We start from the raw sequence: 25210 nt of genomic DNA on the forward strand, positions 1-25210 counted from the left end.
ACAGTAGAAGCAAGAAAGAAACTACTGTTGCCTAATTACAGTAGCACAGAAACTGGATTAGAGTGGTGCTGGAAAAGCACAGCAGTTCAGGCAGCATCCGAGGAGCAGGAAAATCGACGTTTCGAGCAAAAGCCCTTCATCAGGAATACAGGCAGAGTGCCTGAAGGGTGGAGAGATAAATGAGAGGAGTGTGGGGGTGGGGAGAAAGTAGCACAGAGTACAATAGGTGAGTGGGGGTGGGGATGAAGGTGATAGGTCAGGGAAGAGGGTGGGGGAAGGTCACTGAGGAAGCAAATGTGGCTGTGGTAGCGAGTCTGTTTCAGGACTTGGTTAGAGAGGAAATGACCTGGGAATTGCAGTGGGAGAGGGACTCCCTGAGATTCTTGTAGAGAGAGGAGGAAAACTTCTTCAAGGCAGGCATCCTTGCAAGAGGATTCGCAGTAGGGTTAAAATCAACGAGGTAAAAACAATGACTGCAGATGCTGTAAACCAGATTCTGGTTTAGAGTGGTGCTGGAAAAGCACACAGAAAGTCAGAACAATCAAGAAGTCAAGTACTTTGCAAGATCATTCAAAGAGAAAAATACACTGTCTTTTACAGTCTCCAAGCAGTCACCCTGAGTGTCATAGAACACAGTAAGTTAAAAGTTTTTAAAGCAGGAAACTATTGAAGTGTCAGAGAGGAAGGCATCCTACAAGGCTGTTGAAGGCACAAGTTTAAAGAGCACATGTTAACTCGTGAGTGAGCAGCATTAGGAGCTTGTTTAGGGGTCTTGGAAAGGGACATTAACTAAAAAAAAAGTTCTGTGTGAAGGCAGAAAGTTACCAAAAAGAAATTGACTATCATCATGTCAACTCACCAGGAAGCTTTAGTGTGGAAACAAGGTAATTCTTCATTGTTGTTTGAGTGTCTATAATGCTGTTGTTGATGTAATGATCCATTCAACTAGCAAATGCCATAAAGTGTTTGGAGTTATGTGGTAATAATACAATACCACCATTTTTACTTTAGGGTCTTGTGGCACAATGGTATTGTTCATATCTCTGGGCCAGAAGTCTAGGTTCGAGTCCTGCATGCCCTGAATGTATGTCATAGTGTGTTAACTAAAATAACTAACTATAACAAATAGGGAAATAAGAGAGCAGTAGGACTAATTTTGATTGCAATAGCAGAGTTGGCATCCATGTGACGGGCTGCATACCTTCATTTTTTTGGTGTAAAATTGCTTCATGCAGTTCTTTTAAAAAAAAGACTCTTAAAGTCCTTTTTTCTGGGTCATACACTGAAATGATATTTTGGGCTTGCCTAAGAGAAGGATTATTTTCTTTAAGAATACCAGTTGCTTTCTTTGTGATAAAGTCAATGTTCCTGGTGTCACTCCATTGAGTATTCATCAGGTTGCATTACTGAAATTAGTGGGGTTTCGAAATAAAACTGAGTTGAATTGAAGTGTTGACAAGACTCAATCTTTTGTTTACAAATATAAATGCTTACATACTCTAGAATGTTGCAAAAATGCAACAAATATGTTGCTGGTAAGATGTTTTCTAGGAAGATGTTATGCTATCACATTCTTGGAGGATAAATATTCTTTCACTTCCCAAAGTTATCTTTTGTAATTGTGATCATCGCCATGGTATTTATTCTCAACATGGATTTATGGACAAAAATTCATTATTTGAATAAAGGGCATCTTACCTCATCAGAAAGTATGTCCAAGGCTTCAGTGACGTTGTATATAAAGCTGTAAGGTGAAAACAGATCCTGTGTGAAAAGTGATATTACAGCATTAGTACAATTGCAAGGTAGTTATCAGAAGCATTCAAAAACAGAAATTTCTGCAGAAACTCTGCAGGTCTGGCAGCATCTTTGGAGAGCAAACAATCCAACACCCTTGGTCACAGGAGTCAAAATGTTCGGTCTGTTTTCACTCGACAGATGCTATTAGACCTACTGAATTTCTCCAGCAATTTCTGTTTTTGTTTGTTTCAGATCTCCAGCATCTGCAATTCATTGTTTTATGTCAGAAGCCATCAATGGAATATGTTTTCATAAACAATATGCACACATGAGAAATATAATTTTACTGTTCAAATTAAAACTTGACATACAAGGATGGTTGGTGAATGGGAACCTACCAATGCCACAGGATATGCCAAGTACTTTAAGTCAAAGCGGTTTACTTTGAGAATTTTAATTATTATCATTTACCAAGCTGGTTTGACAGTGATCACTTTGAACTAGGCAGTTCCAACTAGCAGTAATGAAATAAATTATCCACCAAATGATTGGCTGCACCAGTGTTAATTGCAGGATGAATGCTGAACAGGAAATTGGGTGGACATGAAAAATGTGTTGAAATATTTTACTTCTACCTGAGTAAAAGTGAGGCCTCAATCTGATTATGATCTGTAATTGTTAATGTGACTGCTCCTGATTTTGACAGGTTGTTTGGCAGTTCCAATGAATTTAATAGTGCTGAGTCTATGTACTTTATGTGCACATTTATCCCTATTTCTAACAATTTCAAAGGGCTCTTCCAAGGTGTCCCTGACCTATATTAAATAGCACTTGACCTCCCAAGACATATCTTGGGACCACATCTATAATCTCATTTCTCTATAAGTATATCCTAGCTATCCAAATGAATCACCAAAGTGTTTTTGACCAACACAGACTTAATAGGGCAATTGCTGTGTTGTGGATTGCTAAGACGGTACAAGTTCAGGTCTTTTCTTACCTGGTCTAATATGCACACTTGAGATTTTCTTATTGCAACATCGAAGAATGGGGGGAGAATATAGGCATAATATTAGAGTAAGGGGTCATCCATTAAACATTGTGATTAATTGGAATTCTTTTTCTCTCAGAAGACAGTGATTCTATGGTATTCTTTACCACAGGAGACTGTTGACTTTGAGTCATTAAGCATAATTCAGCTTAGGTAAACAGATTTTTAAACAGGGGATAAGGCAAGAAAGTAAAGTTGAGGGATATCAGGTCAGCCATGATTTCATTGAACAATATAGCAGAATCCTTGGGCTGAATAGCTTACCTCTCCTCTTCTGTCTTATTGCCTTAACATTGTGGTTTTATGGTCTTCATCCTCCAAGGCTTAAATGGCCAACTGTCCCCCAAGAACACATTCTGAAGTCTCAGAAATGGGAATTGTTGTGTTTAGAGATGGTCCTTAGGATTTCTACCTCATGAACTAATTTCATCACAACCAATTTTGGACTGGTGAAAGTGGATATTTTAAATATCCTATGTTATAATATTCAATAAACTCCAAAATATTTAATTTGTCGCAAAGCTTTTTTGAGCACCTGTGGGTTTTTAAAGGCACTATGTAAATTATTTCTTTCTCGTACATGGAGATTTTATGCTAGCTCACAGGCTGAGTGGATTTAATTGGCAGTCCTAACAGATTTTCAGCAGCTATTGTCTGCCAACCAGGAAAAAAAGGGCATCCATGACTTTTAATCAACTGTGTTGGTATGAATTCCAGCCCTATGACATTCTTTCCACAATACAAAAGGAGAGATCCCACAGCATCAGTTAACCAACAGTTTCATTGTGGAACCATTCTTGAACTGGTTTTAAATTGTATACAGAGGAACCTCGATTATCCAGCATTCGATTATCTGAATTTCAGGTTAACTGGACAAGATTGCAAAGTCCCGATGCTTGACTAAACTGTTATCTGGCATTCAATTATCCAAACACTCGATTATCCCAACAAAATACTCCCCACCCAAGGTGTTCAGATCATCGAGGTTCCTCTGTATATAGAATAACACAACGGTGTTAAGATAGTAATGGTGATTTCTGTTTCCCATACATGTTGTAACAATAGATCAATCTTATTAGATCATTTCACATTCACTCAAATGTGTGACAGGTCTTTGTCTCAATTAACTAAAAATACAATATGCTTTTTGTTTCAGACTTGATCTTAAACAGAAACAATTTATTAACTTAGAGTTTCATTTTATGTCCATGAGAATCATAATCAATAGATTCATACAAATATACCGAGTTAAAATCTGCTTTCCAAATGCCTCAAAGCATTTTTGCACTCACTTAAAAATCTTGAAAACAATAGTTGTCTTCTTACAACAAGCCCATTGCATATATAAGCTACAGAAACAATTCTTACCTTGTCTTTGCAGTAGTCACATAAATCGTTAACTCCAATGAAGACAGTGACTAATTTCCAGTCTTGTGTGAAGTTTATGTCCTAAATTTTAGCAAAAAAAGGTTTAATATTCTCTTCTATGTTTTTCAATGGCATAATCAATAACAATTGTAGTTTTACTTTAGACAATAATGCTCTTCACTTTTACTACAGTGGATACCATTAGGATGAGGTCATGCCACTTTGGCACATCTCCAAAGCTGTTAACATTCGTAAATGTCCTTAGGTTGACCTCTTTGGAAGCCACAATCGAAATCACTTTACCCATCGCTTGGATTTTATTTGTCATGTATACACTACTGGTGTGCCATCATATTAATATATTTTAAACTAAAGTGTGATACTCTTGACCTGCAAAATATTGTATCTATTCATGATTCTGAAGAAACTTAACCCCCTGCCTATTGTTTCTAAAGTGGATCATATCCAGAATTCTGATTGTGGGTTATTTGAAGGACTGATATCCATAATTCCTTAAAAGCTTTATCCAACTAATAATGTACACATTTGCATATTTCTAGAAGATCATAGAAGGATTTAATCAACTCTCACTGATAAAGCATGGAGGATTGGCATCAATTAGTATTCCTGAGAGCAATAGTTTCCTGCTGAAAAGCATTATTTCAAGGCTAAGAATTACTTAAAGTATTCTGTTTAGAACCGAAGTCTGTTTTTTTTTTCACAAATAAGCAAAATAAAACACTGAGCTTTGATGGGAATCAACATTTTTGAGGGTCTGTCATGTCTTTTGCCAAGAGGCGCATTGTTGCAAAAAGACAGCTGTTTAAAACTGACAACACAATCATATTGATTATAGTGTCAGCCAGCTGGATATCTGAGAATATGAGTTCCCTGAATGGGGCTGTTAATCTGGTCCAATCAGGAAGCCCTGGCTAACAGATAAAAAGAGGAGTGTCAGACACAGCCACTTTGAGAGTTGACTCTGAAGAGGCAGTACTAAAGTCAAAATCTGTGCATGTGTAAATAAAGGTTGACTTGGTGATGGGATACCGGCCTCTGTGAAGCTATTTCAACTACAGTACTGTGTTCAGTCTATCCATTAAATAAGTGTTTGCTGCATTATTACTGTGAGCTTGTGAATAGGCTTTACTATGACATCTATACTTGAATATTTTAGAAATGATGAGAGTAGGTGTGTCACATGACAATATGAACGAAGAAACTCTTGAAAGCTGGTTTGATGGCCAGGAATGGGATGTCACTAGGGAGCCTTTAGAATTGATCATGATAGGTGGATAGACTCCAGGAGTGATGTTTTACAATGGAGAGTAAATAGTAGCCCATCCACCATGTGGCTGCAATCATGACATTCAAGAAGCAGACAGATGCATAACTATTGCAAGCTTGCTTGGCTTACATTTTGAAGACTACTTTTTGATGTCTGATGGCTTCTCTTTGTTTCTCACAGGCTCCATTTTTCTTTCTCACTAATTCATTTATGAGGTGAATACTACAACTGAATACAATGGAAAACCACCACAAGATTATGTATTCCCTCCTTCAGAAGATCAGAAATTGAGCCTTTGTCTGTTCACTGGAGACCAAAAGTTCACTAGTTACAAAAAGTAAAATCATATTTCAAATAAACTTTTTTAAAAAATTATGATTTATCATGGTTTCAGTTAGGTGCAGTTGCCTGGGAGATTCAATTATAGTGACAAAAATCAATTTGACCATATAAGATGATGATGGACATGAGAACATAAGAAATAGGAAGAGGAATAGCCCATTTGGCCCCTCAAGCCTGTCCTGCCATTCAATATGATCATGGCTGATCTGCCCCAGGATTCAATTTGCTGATACTTCAAAAAATATTTCCACCTCCTCCTTAAATAACGTAAGTATAAAGCATTAAATACTTAAAGACTTCTCAAATTTCAAATCTAATGTTGATCTTCCTTTCGTGCACCTTATTTGCAGCCGTAGATTTGTATTCCTCACTCTGTTCTATCACCTTTGATCTTTGTATGGAATGATCTATCTGTACTGCACAGAAAACAAAACTTTTCACTGTACCTAGGTACATGTGACAATAGTAAATCAAATCAAATCAAATCAAAACCATAGAGAGATACTGGACATGTTTTCTAACAGAAAAGGAATCATTGAGTTTAACAAAGAAGAGGTTTGACTCACAGTCCAGTTCTGTATTGATGCTTACAAGATTTTCAAAAACCACAAGTGATTAAAAAAACATCAATTATCATCAGCAGCATAGGCTGGGGCACAAATCCAATAAGAGACAGTGTTCAGAATTTTACAGGAGACCAGACTGCTCATAATCCCTGAAAGAAGGTCACTCACTGGTCAGTCAGAAACTGATAAAAACACCGTCCCGAGCCATAATGCTCTGTGGGTGGGCTAAAGCTGAGCAGATTGGGACTTCTACCCTCTGTTGGGTAAATCCCATCCTCTAGACTTGTTTACCAATCTGCTTGGCTGTCAGTTCCAACAATCCTCAAAACGCATGAGTTCAGTAGTGGATATTGTCGGTACTAATGATGACTCTAATGCAGGCTGAGGCCTAAAAATGTCGGGATGCTTGGACAGAAAGGTTTGTGCATCCCAGGAAAGGGTGGAGGATAGTTTTTAATGTCCAAGTGGGGATGATGGAAAGTGGGACACTATCCTCTGAGGAGAGTTCATCTAATGATGGGGTATCTTTACAAATCCATAAATTTGAACTGGACTGCACAGGACAAATGCAGGGAGGATGTTCCTGATGATGGGCGAGAGGGGGGCGCAGTCCATAACCAGGGATCACAGGCTGAGGATATTCAGGACTGAGATGGAGAGAAATTCATTCACCCAGAGAATGGTATGCCTGCAGAATTCATTACCTCAGGGGGCTATTGATATCTATGATTAGCAGAACAGGCTCAAGGAATCATTGTCCTACCTTTTATGTTTCTATAAGTAAGGGAGATCCTCTAAATTTAATCAACTCTGTATTTCCCATGGTTTTAAAATCTTAACAAAAATATTGGATGGTCACCTTCTGCTGGTCAGGCATACCTACCATATTATTTCATGGCAAAATATTTCATGGGGCAACTTTATTTTAATATTCTCTGATGGGATGTGGGTGTCACTATCTGGCCAGCATTTATTGCCACCCGCCTTGCCCTTGAGGAGGGGTGATCAGCTGTTTTCTTGAACCACTGCAGTCCACAGACTGTAGGTTTACCCACAATGTTTTGAGGGAGGGAATTTCAGGATCTTGACCCAGCGACAGTGAGGGAATAGGAATATGTTTCCAAGTCAGGAGGGTGAGTGGTATAGAGAAGAACTTGTAGGTGCTGCCTTTGTCCTTCTAGATGGAAGTGATCGTGGGTTTGGAAGGTGTTGCTTAAGGATCTTTGGCAATGCATCTTGTAAATTGTATGGATTGCAGCTACCAAGTATCTGTAGTGGAGGGGCTGAATGTTTATGGATGTGGTGCCAATCAAGTGGGCTGCTTTGTCCTGTGCAGTGTCAAGCTTCTTGAGTATACCCAATCCAGGAAAGGGAGTTACTTACCACAGTTTTCCTAGCCTCTGGCATCCTCTTGTAGCTGCTGTGTTTATGTGGCAAGGCCAGTTGAGCTTCTGGTCAATGGTAACCCCCAGGTTGTTGATAATTGGGAATTCAGTGTGGGAACACCACTGAATGTTAAGGGGTGATGATTAGATTATGCTTTATTGGAAATGGTCATTGTCTGGCATTTATGTGACTTGACTGTTACTTGCCACTTGTCAACACAAGCATGGATATTGCCCAGTCTTTGTATTTGAATATGGAGTGCTTCATAATCTGAAGAGTTGCGAATGGTGTGGAGCATTATGCAATCATCAGCAAACATCTGACTTCTGACTTTGTGATGGAGGGAAGGTCATTGATGAACTTGCTAAAGATGATTGGGCACAGGACACTATCCTAAGGAATTCCTGCAGAGATGTCTCGGAGTTGAGATGATTGACCTTCAACAACCACGACCATCTTCTTATGTTCTCTGGTGGAACGCAAACTGGGTGTCACTGAGCAGTTATTGTTAAGCAGGTGCTGTTTGATAGTACTGTTGATGACACCTTCCATCGCTTTACTGATGATCAAGTGTAGACTTTTGAGCGGTAATTGGCCAGTTTGGATTTGTCGTGCTTTTTATGTACAGGGCATACCTGGGAAGCTTTCCACATTATTACATAGATGTTGTAACTGTACTGGAACAGCTGGGTGAGGGAAGCAGTTGAAGATGGTTGGGCCTACGATACTATTCTGAGGAACGACTGCAGAGATATTTTAATTTTTTTTTATTTTTGATTTCCCGCCAGTGTGGAAACAGGCCCTTCGGTCCAACAAGTCCACACCAACCCTCCGAAAAGCAACCCACCCGGACCCATTCCCCTACATTTACCTCTGACTAATACGCCTAACACTGCGGATAATTTAGCAGAGCCAATTCACCTGACCTGCACATCTTTGGACTGTGGGAGGAAACCGGAGCACCCGGTGGAAACCTATGCAGACATGGGGAGAATGTGCAAACTCTACACAGACAGTTGCCTGAGGTGGGAATTGAACCCGAATCCCTGGCGCCATGAGGCAGCGGTGCTAACCACTGAACCACTGTGCCACCCCTCTCTAGATGTTCTGGAGTTGAGATAATTAACCTCCAACAACATTGATGATCTTCCTATGTTCCAGGTATGACTCCAACCAGTGGAGAGTTTGCTCCCGAAGATCCATTTAGAGGTTTATAAGCTCCACAGATCCTTAATTAATTCATACGTATTCATTGAGACAACTTCTCTGGTAATTTTATTAAATTTTCTTGGAGGCTGATGGCAATTAACACCTATCAGGTTTTATACCCTCTCCCTACTCTGAACTTGGCCAGCTTCCATTTTCACATTGGGCCTGATGACTCCATTGACATTCAACAACAATAAAATTATAATCACTGGGACAGTGAGGCCGGATTCCAGTAATTATGAATCTAATATACCATTAAAAAATGCAGTTACACCTCATTCAACACAGTATAACTTTTCCGAAGGGTTTTTCACTCAGACTAATAGTGTAAGAATGAACATTTTCTTCAGTTCAATGATTTCTAATTGATTTCATTCTGAGGGGACCTCAACAGTGCACCCTCTGGAGAATTACTGACAGCAATATCTGAATTTCGGTAGTTAACTGCAAATGCTTGCGCTCCAGAACTGCTGTCAATTTTCAGAGGAATAATGATGGCTTTGCTGTTATTGCCAAAGCAAAGTTGGAGCCACTATACCTTTTGCACAGTGTTGAGAGACTCAAGCACATAAACAAAGCCCTGAAAAGAGAGTGTAAACCATTATCTCTCAGGTAAAAGTAAAATATTCCATGCAACTTCTTTGAAGAAGGGTAGGAGAGTTATCCTTGACATCCTGATCAGTATTTATCCAGCAATCACATGAACAAAAGTAGATACCCGGGTCATTTTCACTGGTCACTTGCTGTTAACAAATTGCATGCTGATTGTCCCAGAATGCAATAGTGACTGTGCTTTAAAAGTACTCATTGGCTGCAAATGACACTGGCAGATCCTGAGTTCCTGCAAGGTGCCCCACATATGCAAGTCTTTCCATTTTGTTTTTTCTTTTAGCTTTAATCTGATTTGGTTGAATCACTATAAACTCTCCAGTGCAGAAATCGATTGTTCAGAAGCACCAATTATCTGGAATTTCGTTAGCCGTCCGGAGCATTTGAGGGAATATTTTAATGGTGCTTTGAGAATGGAGCTGTGTAAGCCTCAGGAATTGAGCAAGTGAAGTAGTTTTTTGTTATAGGGCTGTAGGATTGAGCAAAAATCCCTATCGTCTAAAATACTGGACCAAAACCCTGGACCTTTCAAAAATTTTTAAAAATAAAAAGGCAACTGGGCTGAGGACTCTGGGAAAAATATACAGACACAGAGATAGCTGCTTGGAACCATTACTCAGCCCGCAAATCCAATTCATAGCTCAACTCTAAGAGAAGAATCAATCAGACCTAACACTCCAGATGGAAAACTAAACTTCTCTACCTCAGGCTGCAAACAAAAACAGATATCTCGTAAACTATACCTATGATTTTGATAAGAATGTACAAGGCATGATTATTAAGTTTGCAGATGACACTAAACTAGACGGTATTGTGGACAGTGAGGAAGGTTATCAGAAATTGCAGCAGGATCTTGATCAGCTGGGGGAGTGTGCCAAGAAATGGCAAATGGAGTTTAAAATAGACAAGTGTGAGGTCTTGCATTTTGGAAAAGTCAAATCAAGGTAGGAGTTTCATGGTGAAAGGTAGGGCCTTAAGGAGTGTAGTGGAACAGAAGGACCTTGGAGGTTCAGGTGCACAGTTCTTTGAAAGTGGTGTCACAAGTAGACAGAGCAATGAAGAAGGCTTTAGGCACACTGGCCTTCATCAGTCAGGGCATTAAATGTAGAACATACAGGACATTGGTGAGGCCATGCTTGGAGTATTGTGTTCAGTCTTGGTCACCTTGCTATTATTAATGTTATTAAACTGGAAAACGTGCAGAAGAAATTTACAAGGACGTTGCCAAGACTGAACGGTCTAAGTTATAGAGAGAGGTTGGACAAGCTAGGACTTTTTTCTTTACAGTGTAGGAGACTGAGGGGGGAACTTATAGAAGTGTATAAGATCATGAGAGGCATGGATAGGGTGAATGCACTCAGTCTTTTTCCCAGCGTTGGGAAATCAAGGACTAGATGGCATTAGTTTAAGGTTGGAGGGAAAAGAATGAAAGGCAACTTGTTTTACAAAGAAAGTGATATGCATTTGGAATGAACTGTCAGCGGAAGTGGTTGAGGTGGGTACATTAACACCATTTAAAAGGCATTTGGATGATATATGGATAGGAAAGCTTGAGAATGATCTTGGCCAAGTGCAGGGAAATGGGGTTATTGTTGATGGATATTTTGGTCGGCATGGTCCAATTTGAGCCAAAAGGCCTAATATACCATTAAAAAATTCAGTTACACCTCATTCAACACAGTACAACTTTTCTGAAGGGTTTTTCACTAAGACTAATAGTGATACAGATACCGGTCACTTAAATTCAATCAATATTCATTCACAGAAATACCAAACTTTCACCTTCAATCAAAATACATTCAACATACTCTTAACTGTCATGAAGCTAATTGACCTCAAAGGAAACACCAGTAACACAAGTGCAGATGTGGTGCAAAGATAAGAGCCCCAAAAGTAGTATAATTGCAGTCCCTAACCTGGGAGGAGTTATCTCTTCGAAAGCTATTTCCACAGCTATCTCCCCAAGAAAAATCCCTGAGAAGCTATTCGCCAGGAGGCATTCCCGGGAAGAATTTCAACAGCTAATTACACATACTATTTCCAAGAGCTATGTCCCCGAGAGCTATCTGCACAGCTATCTCCATCAGAGGGATCCCAACAGCAATCCTGAAACCTACCCACACAGGCCTGCTCCGTACAAGGGGAACCAACAACGACTGACCATAACCAGCGGACCTGAGAAGCGACAACCTCCGAAACCCACCGACCTGACCAACACCACAAGGCCCTCAGACACATCCTGGGTTGAAACCTGGCTCACAAAAGCCACCAGGAAGTAAGAAAAACCCAGTACTCGTCTGATAAATCTAAAACGCAACCTATCACATCAGCAGACTCAACCCAGACTGACAGCCTCCACAGTCTGAAGTCTTCATCAAAGCACATGGTATGGCAAGTCGGAATAGCCAGCTGTACTTCAAAATCGTGAGGTTTTCCCAGCGGTAAGCTTAAATTCTTGAGACCCCAAAGTATCCAACCTAGCTAGCAGGGAGGGGAAGGTGGGTGTTGACAGTGCAGGGAACCCCAAGGGTAGAAAGCCTGAAGAAAGTGTCTGTGATGAAAACTGGTGTTTAGCTTCTAATATTGTTTTAACCTCTGTTTAATTTGATAGTGCATTTAGAATATACAATATAGAATCCCTACAGTGTGGAAACAGGCCCTTCGGCCCAACAAGTGCACACCAGACCCATTCCCCTACCCTATATTTACCCCTGACTCATGCATTAACTTACACATCCCCGAACACTATGGGCCATGGCCAATTCACTTAACATGCACATCTTTGGTCTGTGGGAGGAAACCGAAGCACCTGGAGGAAACCCACTTATTGTCCACTGTATAATTTTGTCAATGTCACTATTTTATTACATTTATCTTTATTCTTGTATTATATTTACCTTTTCTGTATTTAAATAAACACAGGGATTTTTTGGCCCTTAAACACTTGTCTACTGCCTTCTCCATTTCATATTCCCTAAGTAAGTCCAGTGTTAGTACCAGGGATCTCAGAGTGCTTCAGACCAACTAAAAATCAGCAAATTACCGATGGCAAACCAGAAACCTACAGAGTTGATGCTAAGAAGAAATTTCCTCTTGTGCAGGTCATTCGAACAGGATGACACTGTTTACAAATGATGGGTCTAATACAGAGATGAAGGGAATAGTTTTCTTTCATTAGTCTGTGGAATTCTCTTGTCCACATATTAGTGGCAACAGGGCCAATTGAATGCTTTTAGAATTGAGTTACTTCAGTGAAGAAAGAGCCAAAGAACTAAATCTTAAGCTTTTTTGGCTAAGTCCAAGTTTCATTGAGTTTCTGGAGGGTTTGTTGCCATCAGACCTAACAAGTGTATCTTACCAAACTTACCTTATTAATTACTTACCACGTCCCTATAGCATATACAATCGCATACAATCTGTGCCCCATTTTACCACCCACCATTCCCAGAATTATTTGCTATTCAGCACATATCTAACAATTCATCAGTGTCATATATCCCCACATTATCTTTTAAAGGCTGTTGTTGACAAGCACTGTCAGTCCAGGGCCCCAGACCTGGCAGACAGAGGGATATCAGTGATCAGGTTGGTGGACAGGGTCCTGGAGGTCCAGGGTGCTACAAACCCAGGACTTCTCCAACTCCTACACCCAGTAGGAGAGGTCATGTGTCCAGGCAAAGAAGACTTAATGGGCCAAGAGGTAAATATTGATATTGTTATGAAGGTGTCAGTGTGTATTGTACCTTTAAGAGACTGGAAGTTGGCACTCAGTGGGCTGAAAGAATTTAAAATATAACATTTGACTGTGAAATCAATAGTGCAGATGAGTTGCCATGATACAAAAAAAGTTCAAATTTCAAAACCAGCCAGCTGTCGAATCTTCTATTTATATCTTCCTCAATAGATTTTCCTCTGTTGTCTTTTCTTCAGTATCTGCTTCACCGGTCTTTCATATGTACAGGTACCATTCAGAGAGCTATTCGGCAAGCATCTATACTTACCAGTTTTCTTGGCAGTTCTCCCACCAACTATTCAAGGTTTTATACCCCAAAACATCAGATAATTTCATTGGTTTGATGTTGTCAAAATACTAAATTCAAATTTGATTGGATTTTGGTATCTGGGGCCCAATTTAAACTGATTGGCTGAAATTGAATTTTGTGTCATTGCAATTCAGCTACACGATTGGTTTCACAGTCAATTGTTACACTTTAAATTCTTTCAGCATGTTGTGTGCCTCTCTGAATCCATGCCAGCTTCAAGTCTCTCTTAAAGGTACAATGCACACCTACACCTTCATAGCAATAGCAAAGGTATTTTCTGGTTTACACATGTTGTTAGGTATTCTAAGGTCATTACAAAAGTAGAAATGTCTTGATCCAAAACATCCTGGATTGGAGAGCCTACATTCCAAAGGGGTTTAAAAATTACTTACATTTAAAATATATCCAGTCATACTTTAATTAAACAAACTCGTCAATAGAATTTGTAACCATTCAATTCCATCTTTAAGCAGTTAGTTTGTTTTGCAGTTGAATTTCATTAATGGATTGTTTAAATATATTCTTTATAGTCTGTGGTTGAAGTTTAACACAGTGTTGAGACTTCAGTGAAGAAAGTTCTGGAGTTTTAAATGTAAATGGCTGCCTGGAAATTATTAGTCTAAAACCACAAAAATGGCTGCAACTCTTTGCTTCAATTAATACTTCAGAAGAAAGCATTTCCAAATAGATACATTCCCAGCAAAAATTACAGGAGTAAAACAAAACAACAGGGGTAATTTAAATCTAGATCCCTTGAGTGGAAACCAGCAGAATAGAGTGGAGTCCTGATTTTAGACTGCACCGTATTAGTCTACACCCATAGTATGTAGCACCTAGGATAGCATGGTGTCTCAATAGTTAGCAAGTTGGTTCACGGTGCCATGGACCTGCGTTTGGTTCCAGCCTCCAGCCAGTCTGTGATGAGTTGCATATTGCCCCTCTCTCTACTGGGGTTTCCTCCCACAATCCAAAGATGGTAAATATGGGATTATGAGGATAGAGTGAGGGTCTGGGTGGGATGCCTTTTGGAGGATTGATGCAGACTTGATGGGCTGAATGGCCTCTTTCTGCACTGTAGAGGTTCTATGAAAATCACAGGTTGACACTTGTTTTGGTAGCATGAGTTTGTGTTCATCAAAAAGGATACTGGGTGGGGAGAAGTCCCTGTACTACTATGGAGACACCACAGACCACTACTTTTTAGACGTCAGTACCAATTCCCCCTTGGAAAGCCCAGGGGTACAGGTAGAAGGCAGGAAAATATGTCAAAAGCCAGGTCCCAAACCTGTCACTTTTGAGTTTCGGGTCAGGCTGTAAAGAAATATTTTCCTTCCCTACATCTTATGCAGAACACGTTTGAAGATCAAGTCAAATCCTTGAATCAAAGAAATATACTCTGGATGCTGAAATAGAAACAGAAAATGCTGGAGGTGTTCAGCAGTTCAGAGATTAACTGCCAGGAGAGGAATTCCAGGGTTGGTGACCTTTTTTCAGGATGGTGATTGATGAATATTTCCAGCATGTTCTGTTTTTCTTTCAAATCCTTGACTGTATTGTTTCTTTTAAAGCTCATCCAATCTTTAATGAAATATCAGCTGTAGTTCACATGAATTATTTCTCATTAACAGAATCTGGATCTTGTCAAGTATGTGAAAAACTAACAGAAAAGAAAAGCACAATTTTTATTTTGTGATGATTGTAGGATCAGAGAAATTCAACTTGTTTCCTTTGGTACTTACAGGAAATGTTTTCATTGTGTCAACCAGATGCCTTGCTTGTTTTGGTAGCTGGCTAGAAAAATATAGAACTTTAGTGATGAAATTAGTTTTAAAATGTGAGCTTATACAAATGACTATTCAACTGAAATAATAACATTCTAGCCTCCAAATATTCAGAGAGAGAGAGAGAGAGAGAGAGATCGAGGAGCAAATCTGTGGTGAAATTAAAATGATGCATAACAACTATAGAGTGGTGACATTAAGTGGAGACTTAAATTATAAAATGGGATAATGTTAAAACAAAAGGAAATGAAGGGGAGCAACTCCTTTGTTCAGGAGAACACCCTTGTCCACTATAATCTGAAACTCAAGAATCTGAAGGTGGATAAATCACCCAGACTGGATGAACTACATCCTTGCGTTTTGAAGGAAATAGCTGAGGAGAATATAGGGGCAAATAGGGATCTTTCAGGAGTCAAGAAGAATCCCAGAGGACTGAAAAATGGCGAATGCAACATCTCTGTTTGAGGGTGAAGATGAGAAGTTATAGAAATTACTGGAGATGGTTAGTGTAATGGATGGAACGCCAAGTTAAAGTTAGGCTTATCTGGAAAGGCTGACTCCACTTAGGATGTGTAAAGCACCTGGTGTATATTCTCATGTACTAAGGGAATTTGAGGTGGATGTAATAGAACCATAACTTTCCAATCTTCCTCAGATATGGGGAAGGGACAGGAAATTGACATTGAATAATACCTTTGTTCATGAATCACTATCATCAAGGATGATTAAGATTTGAGAAATAATAAACAAGGAAAAAATAAACAGCAACTAGAGATATTTAAGTTCAGTTCAGAGAGCCTCATGGATTTTTAAAAGGCAAATCATGCTGATTAATCTAATTAATTTTTTTAATGGTCTTACAGAGAATACTATAGATGTTGTCCTCATGAATTTTAAGAAAGTGTTTGACAAATTACCACATAAAATGCTTATTAACAAAACTGAAGCTCATTGAATAGGATTGTCAGTATCAAATTGGATTTAGAAATAGTCTTAAGAACAGAAACAGTGAGCTATGGTAACTTGTTTTTCATACTTGAGCATGGTAGATGAGGCTGTTCCAAAGGGTCATTGCTCAGATCATTGCTGTTTTGATTCGTTTACAAAACTCATACATAGGAATATAGAGTAAATTTCAAATTTGCTGTAGATGTCAAGTGGCAAACAGTGGGCAAGTTATCAATTGACTACAACAGGACATAGATGGGCCAGCAGAATGGCTAGACAAGTGATAAGTGAAATATAATACAAAGGGTCAGGTGATGCAGTTTGGCAAAAAAGACAGAGAAAAGCAAGACAGAATAAAAGGCACAAATTGAAAAAATCTGCAGACAGACTGATTTGTGGCATTTGTGGTGGCAGCACACATTGAGAGAACGACTAGTGAAATACATGGGACTTTGGATTTCATAAATATTGGTATATATATATAAATATACAATATCAGGGAAGTGATGCTGAATGCTTATAAAGCTCTGTTTTGGAGTATTGTTTCCAGTTCTGGTCACCACAATTTAGTCATGACATGTCATTCATTGGAGGGAGCAGTGGTGGTTTAGCAGAATTGTTCAAAGCCTGAATTGTTCAAGCACTTAACAATGAAATTAGTGACTTCCCGGTGCAGCCTAACTTTAACGTAGTTTTCCATCCATTGCATCTACCGTCTCTGGTAATTTCTATAACTTCACATCTTCTTCCTCACACAGGGGTGTTGCATTAGGTTGGAGAAAGTGCCTCGGGGCAATGGGGGTTGGGGGTAAAATTAATTGAGGTGCTACTAATGACAGATTCAGATAAGGTAACACTGGTTGTCCCAGGGAACACAGATTCAATATTTTGAAGGGGGGTGGGGGTAGTGGAGTGGGGGTAGGAGGCATTAGGTTAGATCTGAATGTAAAGGAGAACTTGTTTATGCAGTCAGCAGTAATAAGTAAGAACTTGCTGTCTCCAAGTATGATGGACATTGGGATGATTGATGGTTTAAAGAGGATTTTGAATGGTTACTTGAGGGAAGTAATGGTTGAAGGCTATGAAGATGGAACAGGGCATGAGATTAAATGCCCTCCCTGCAGAGCCAGCATGGACTAAATGGGCCGCATGCCATCCTGTCCTTTTATGCCTCTCTGGCTTTTGAATCAAAAGATGCTTGGATCAAACTCTGATCTAAGGGGTATATCTTTACTTTGAGTACATGGCGATGGTGAGTTGAAATCCAATTTTATATTGCTGTCAAAGTCACAGTTAAATAAGGAGAGATAAAGTTAAAAATCATACAGCATCAGGTTATAGTCCAACAGATTTATTTGAAATCACCAGCTTTCAGAATGCTGCTCCTTCATCAAGTAACTAGTGGGCCAGGTTCATAGGACACAGAATTTATAGCAAAATGTCATACAATTGATGTGATGTAGGTCGACTTGAGTAGGTTCGTGATCCATTGTCCTTTTGGGATCTTTCCTGATGCATTGTATTTCTGCAGAAACCTGATGTCTGTGTCAATATGTATGATCTTCTTGGAGAAATCCACTCAAGTCGACCTACAACATGTCAGTTGTATGACATTTTGATTTTCTACTATACATTCTGTGTCCTAAGATCCTGCCCCACTAGCTACCTGATGAAGGAGAAGGGCTCCAAAATCTTTAACTTTCAAATAAACCTGTTGAATTATAACCTGATGTTGTGTGATTTTTTAACTTTGTCCACTCTAGTTCAACACTGGCACCTCCACATAAGGAGAGATGTAAGAGGCAAAATCAGTTCTCTGTCACATGTTTTACAATACTGCAAGGTCAAGATCCAAACATAATCTAGGTACCCAATCCCACTGGAAAAAATGTTACTATGGGGCTTTGATGTGGATGAATTGGCTATTGATTTAAAAATGACACTACAGTAATATTACAACAATGATCTGAAACACTTTGGAATGTGCTAATGATGTGAATGTTGCGAAAAAGGCGAGATTAAGAAGGGCAGGCAAAACCATTATCAAGACGTAGTTCTGAAGGCCCTCCTTACACCTCCTTGACTAAACATTTGACTACTCCAATAACTCCTTCCTTACCACAATGTTTGTTTTTAACTAATACTTTTTGTGAAAATTGTGGAGCTTTTGTTTTACTGTTAAAAATGTTGCAGAAAGCAAGTTTATAATTTTAAAACTTTTCAATTGTTCCTCGAGTTGCTCTTTAATAAAACAAATGACACTTTTCCTTTCTTAAACTTCAATCTTTACATTCCATCATACATTAAGTTCTGTTCATCCAGTAGCCCAGTTTTCTGTTGTTCTATCATCCAACAGTGCACAGCACAGATACCACGAGGTGCTCCACTATGATGCCTGGCTACCAACACTGGAACCAATATACCTTCCTGTACAATTCTCTGAATCAGGTCAGTAGTCTGTGGTGGAGGATAGAGTATAAATAAGTCTCAACAGAAGTGGCTGTTTTAGATAACAATCAGTAATTTATTACTTCATAGTAACCATATGCAGGCCACATTAACTGTTAGGCATATTGAAATTTACTAACAAGATGTAGAGAAGATATATGTGTTTCCATCAAGAAACTGTGCTGGATTCCATATAATTCTCCCCTTAGAAGCTATGTGACACAATGAGGCTGGGCAGAGTTTAGCATCACTCAAATGTTAACTCTTGCGAACCCATTACCTTATGCAACATCGCAACCCAAATAAATTAATTGAAAATACCTCTAGTCTCCACCTATAACCTCCTGGCTCACATTTCCTGTTCTTCTGAGTCTGGAGATGGCTGTGTCACCACTCCCCCATCCTCAATTTTCTTCCCACCAACACCCAATCCCTTAGCAATGGACACCTCAGCTGGCACAGCATCAGCCCTTGGAATTCTCTCCTTAAACCCCCTCACACATTTTTCCATCCTCAAAAATGTCCTCAAACACTATCTCATCTTCAGTCATCTCTCCTACATATATTCCATTGATTCCTCAACAGTGTCAGATCAAACCCTCTGCAAACTGCCTTGACAAGTTTTTTTACCATGTTATAGAAACTTTTAAAAAATTGAGTTTATATAGCATATTCCAAATTTGCTGTATGTACAAAAAAAAACTTTTGCTGCATAGCTGTACTATTTCAGCAAATGCAAAAGCATTGATAATGGGTTCATCTGTAGATGGATCAATCAAGTGTAGTCAGTTGGAACCATTCATGGTTAAGGTTATTTTCCACTTAGAGCCAATACTTATTATTTCCCCAAGATATCATAGAACTTACTATGTGTTAGCTCCAGTCACTGCGAAGTTAAATCCCGTCTGCTGTAGTGTTGGTGGTATTTGGTGGACAGTTTTCCTTTTAGAATAGCCAGTGATGTTGGGATTGAAGAGTTTTAAGATATCTGGAATTATAACAAATTCTAAACTTACTTTCTGGAAATAAAGATAGAGGAAAAGCAAAAATCTCCATAGTTGGAATCTAGCCTTTGGCATCAATGCACTACAATAATATATAGGCAACACGTAGTACAGGTCTATAAAATACACAGTCTGATAATGTCAAATGAATTAGCTCTTTCTGCACTGTGTTCTGCTACCCCAGATACACTTTGTATAATACAATATGCCTGAAGAGCACACTAAACAACACCTTTCACTGTATCTGGGTACATGTGACAACATTAAATCGATCAATCAATCAGTACCAAGCTATTCTGACTTGTAAGTAAATTTAGTTTTTTTAATTCTCACTGTAAATTATGTCTTCTGTATGCAAATCCATACTTCCTAGATCAGAATCATATCACTTACAATTCCTGGAATAGTTTTGAATAGAAGAAATAATCTTCCTTTTCAGTGTAGTCCTTCAACTGGATCTTTATTCAAGATCCTACTAGGTATTTCAATTGCACAGATACCTGCCTCACACTTTAATCCACATTTTAATCTTTCATTCTTTGACCATAAGACCATAAGACCATAAGACATAGGAGCGGAAGTAAGGCCATTCGGCCCATCGAGTCCACTCCGCCATTCAATCATGGCTGATGGGCATTTCAACTCCATTTACCCGAATTCTCCCCGTAGCCCTTAATTCCTTGTGACATCAAGAATTTATCAATTTCTGCCTTGAAGACGTTTAGCGTCCCAGCCTCCACTGCACTCTGCGGCAATGAATTCCACAGGCCCACCACTCTCTGGCTGAAGAAATGTCTCTGCATTTCTGTTCTGAATTTACCCCCTCTAATTCTAAGGCTGTGTCCACAGGTCCTAGTCTCCTCGCCTAACGGAAACAATTTCCAAGTGTCCACCCTCTCCAAGCCATGTATTATCTTGTAAGTTTCTATTAGATCTCCCCTTAATCTTCTAAACTCCAATGAATACAATCCCAGGATCCTCAGCCGTTCCTCATATGTTAGACCTACCATTCCAGGGATCATAGAGAGTTTGCTCAGAGAGTTGTTAGGCTTTGGAATGTACTGCCTGGGAGAGTGGTGGAGATAGATGTACATGAGGTTTCAAAAGAGAGCTAGATGAATTTGAAAGTGATGAATTTGAAGGGCTACAGAGATAGGGCTGGAGAATAGAACTTGCCAAGTAGTTCATTCAGGAGTTGGTACGGACATGATGGATTGAATGGCCTCCTTATGTATGGTGAAATTCTATACTGTCCTTCCCTAAAGGATATTCATGAACTCGATAGGTTTTCCGTAACAATCAACAATGAATTCAAGGTTATCATTAGACTCCTAATTCCAAATTTTTATTGAATTCAAATTTCACCATCTGCCATGACAGAATCAAACCCAGGACTGCAGAACATTACCTGGGTCTCTGGATTAACCATCCAGTGATAATCCCATTAAGACATCACTTCCTCATATCTCTTATACAATCAAGCAGTATGTGAGACATTAAATGGTTCAAACTTGTAGTAGAAACCTTCACACAACTTTCAGCAACGTACCAAAATAATTCAGCAAGTAAACCCTTTACAGTCCAGGTCTTCCAAGGAATGGATCACCATAGGATTTCCAGTCCATTCAAAAACTCCATGTTTCCTGCTAAGACTTCTAAGCTTGTTTTCTCACAAAGAGTGTAGTTCAGTGTCTCTTAGACAGCTCCATCGCTCTGCTCTGGAGTCAAGGTGAAGGTGAGGCACATCCACATTATGCCACTAGCTGTCATATGCTAGGTTTAAAGGCCTGGTATAAATGTTAGTGAATGGGTGAATGAATGCATGAGTGAATGGGAAGTTTGATAGATGGTACGGTAGTTGAGATAAATGGCTATGTGGGTATGGAGGGTGAGGTCCAAGGTGAATAAAGCGCAGATGGGTAAATGTATAGATTGATAGGATGGCAAATGTGTGAGATAATAGATGAGTAAGGTAGCAGGTAGGTTGAAGTGGAGGGTGGGCAGTGTGAAAGTGGGCGAGATGGCAAGTATGAGGTTGAAGCTTGGTAAGATTATAAATAGGTAGTGCAGTAGGTGGAAGGAATAATAAGTGGAAGGTTATTGAGTTTGTAGGTGAGGTGGGTGGTCGATGAGTGAAGCAGTAGGCAGGTCTAGAATGTAGTCAGATAGCTGGGGTCTGATGGCCTGGTTTGTGTGGGTGTAGACAAGGAATCAGGATGGAGTTGACTGTCAGGGAGTCAGTGTGAGTGATTGGTGAGTCAGTTCTCCAGTTACCAAGAGTTAGTTTAGATTTTATCTGTCTACCTTTTTCTAGGTAACTATTACATCTATACAGTCAAAAAATTCTGACTCTAGCTCGACACTGGAGACTTTCATGAAAGGTTCCAGGAAGCAAGGGAGTTGCCCTTTTGAAGTTGAAACTTCCCAGGCAATTCCCTCTTGGCTCAGTGAGTTGGGACTTTGCAGGATTCTGATGTGAATCTTTGGTCATACAGTTGCCTCGAAGTTCCAGAGACCAGAAGCTTTGGAACAAAGTGAACGGCTTCTCAGAGGCACCGACAGTCATCTTCCTCAGGTACATACAGCCTTAATAAACATGGGCTACACTAAGGCAAATTCCAATCTATGAAATGTTACACCCAATGGTCCAAGGAAGAACAGACACTTGCCTTGAACACCGGTTAAATACATATGATCATCTGAGCAATTTGATGACCCTCTCCAAACACAAAGGCACAAAGCTTACACAATTCAGGCAAAAATGTGAAGGTCACATTTCAACATTTGTTAGTTTTTTTTGTCATGATCCCAGCTGATGTTAATACTGAACAAATAGATACCAGATTGGAAATTTAAATCATTAAAAAGGCATGCAATCAAAGAAGCATCCAGACTTCTTAGCACCAAACTGACAAGAACAACTGCAAAAAATCTTTATAACACACAAACTACAAAGTAAAAGCTAAACTTAATATTCTACCTTCTTCTTAACACTGCGCAATTCTGACACACTAATCATTTGAGAATTATATTCATGTTGGTTTCAAGGTACTTTAATATAATTTAACTTTTTTGTGATCAGATATGAGCAGCCTTCTTCCTGAAGTGCCATCAGAATATTAGCAAGACACCATACTTTGTTCTTTACAAACAGTTATTGTGTCAACACTGGATACACCGTGGACTGAATGTTCAATTGCAGGAAAGGCTAAGTAAGGGTCCAGGACCACAATGAAAATTTTATTCCCAGACAGCATCACAGTACCCCTCTGGCAATAGTGCATAGCTCAGCTAACAATCAAAAATTTTATTACCTTTGCAGTTCTGCTTTTTAATTTGGATCCTAACTCCTCAAGCACTCTCATAGAATACAATTAATTTCTATTTATGTAGTTGTGTCCTATTTAGACCATAGTAATTGGAAGCTTCCTCTCTCTCTCTCTCTCTCAATTTCTTCTCCAGCTGTGAAATGACTTCAACCTTGACATTGGCCAGGCAACATCATCTTTGGATTGGTTGCAACTGCAGGGAACAATATTTATCCCGCCAACTAGACCATGCCTTATTATGACCACATTTTTTTTGCATCGGTTCTTGAGAGGGCATCTATGCCATGATGCCATATGGAAACGGTTCTTTTTGAACATAAAATGCTTTCCACAAAATCTAACATGTATATCTAACAAGCAAGCACAAATGAGCAAGTGAAATATCTGCCAGATGCATTTTCTATGGCAGTTAAGATTAGAGTGGTGCTGGAAATGCACAGCAGGTCAGGCAGCATCCGAGGAGCAGGAAAATCGACATTTCAGGCAGTAGCCCTTCATCAGGAATGAGGCTGGAAGCCTGAGGTGTGGATTTACTATGGCAGACAGTTTGATGATTTAATAAATATTAAATTTAAATTGAATTCAGCATCAGCAGTATTTGATACTGTGTTAATTTTTTAAATTCTTTCATGTGATTTGGGTATCCCTGGCTGTTCCAGCATTTACTACTAGTCCCTAGCTGCCTCTTGAACTGCTGCAGTCCATTGGTACACTCATAATGACGTTAGAGAGGATGGTCCAGGATTTGACATAGTGAAAGCAAAGATACAGCGATATTTATTCAAGTCTTGGTGTCTTGAAGGGAAAATTGCAGATGGTGTTCTTCCCATGTATTTGCTGCCTGTATCCTTCTAGATGGAAATGGTGTTGGGTTTGAAAGGTGCTGTCTAATGAGCAATTGAGAATTTCTGCAGTGTATTTGTAGATAGTGCACTTTGTGCCTAATGGATTGTAGTTGTGGAGGGAATGGCTGATTGTGAATGTGATGTCAATCAAGCAGGCTGCATTGTCCTGAATGACATCAAGTTTCTTGAGTGTTGATGGACCTCATCCAGGCAAGTGGGAAGTATTCCATCACACACCTGACTTGTGTCTTGCAATTGGTAGACAGACACTGAGGAGTCAAGAAGTGAATTGTTCACTGCTGCTCATCACACTGACCTCAGCAACCACTTCATTATTATTGTAGTCCATCACCACTGGCATTGTTATCATCAGCATAGCACCTATCCTGTTGTAGCCACAGCTACAGCTATGGCTCATTTGTTTCTGGTAATCCCCAGGATGTTGATCGTGGGTGATTCAGACAAAGTAGTACCTTTCAAAGAATGTTGGTGAATTTCTGTCTTCTTAGACATGGTCATTGCCTGGCACTTGCATGTCATGAATGTTATTTGTCACCTGTCATCCCAAACCAAGACACTGTTCAGATTTTGCTGCTTTTACTCATGGGCTGCCTTTGAGGAGTCACAAATACTGCTATGCATTGTACAATCATTAACAAAATCCCACTTTTGGTGGAGTAAGGTCATTAATGAAGAAGCTGAAACTAGTTGGGTCTAAGGCACTGCCATGAGGAACTCATGTAGAGGTGTCCTGGAGCTGAGATAACTGACCTCCAACAACCATAATCAGTATCATTACCTGCTTTGACTCCAAGCAGTGGAGAGCTTTCCCACAATTCTCATTGACTCCATTTGGCTCGGGATCTTCAATGCTACACTCAGTCAAAAGGGCCTTGATGTGAAGAGCAGCTCACCTCATCACAGTTCATCCCATTTAGCATGGTGACAGTGCCACCCAACATGATATATATAGTACTCTCAATGTGAAGACTGGGCATGTTCTTTCTCTCACCAACTGACACAACCCCAATCTGGATGAGCCCAAAGTGATCATTTTATTAGGGTTCAGCTCTGTTCAGAGAAAAGTGGTGTCTCTGAAAAGAGTCTTTGGCTTCAGATTTTATTCCAACTGCTAAAAAAAAGTTGGCTGTTGTTTTCTCTCATTGTTTTCTGCCTGTTTGATTCTTCATCTTAAGTACCACTTTCCTCTCAGTTTGCCCGTTAATGATTTTGAGCCTTTCTCCACCTTCCTC

At 39.5% G+C, this 25210-nt stretch overlaps 1 protein-coding gene across 4 annotated transcripts in view; it reads right to left on the reverse strand.

Annotated features, from left to right (window-relative positions):
- The window catches only part of LOC122553958 (phospholipase B1, membrane-associated), an 88521-nt gene that overhangs the window by 25987 nt on the left and 37324 nt on the right, over nt 1-25210 (reverse strand). For all 4 annotated transcript variants that reach the window (XM_087989473.1, XM_087989474.1, XM_087989472.1 and 1 more), the window contains 4 exons: nt 19647-19767; nt 15342-15393; nt 4160-4240; nt 1699-1764 (listed from right to left, as the gene is read on the reverse strand). In XM_087989473.1, coding sequence (XP_087845599.1) covers nt 1699-1764; nt 4160-4240; nt 15342-15393; nt 19647-19767 — 320 coding nt within the window. The remainder of the gene's footprint in view (nt 1-1698; nt 1765-4159; nt 4241-15341; nt 15394-19646; nt 19768-25210) is intronic.

This window comes from Chiloscyllium plagiosum, unplaced genomic scaffold (assembly GCF_037043375.1).
Source record: "Chiloscyllium plagiosum isolate Xiang-an unplaced genomic scaffold, Cpla_swu_hap1 HiC_scaffold_8, whole genome shotgun sequence".
In the NCBI taxonomy this organism is placed as follows: domain Eukaryota; kingdom Metazoa; phylum Chordata; class Chondrichthyes; order Orectolobiformes; family Hemiscylliidae; genus Chiloscyllium; species Chiloscyllium plagiosum.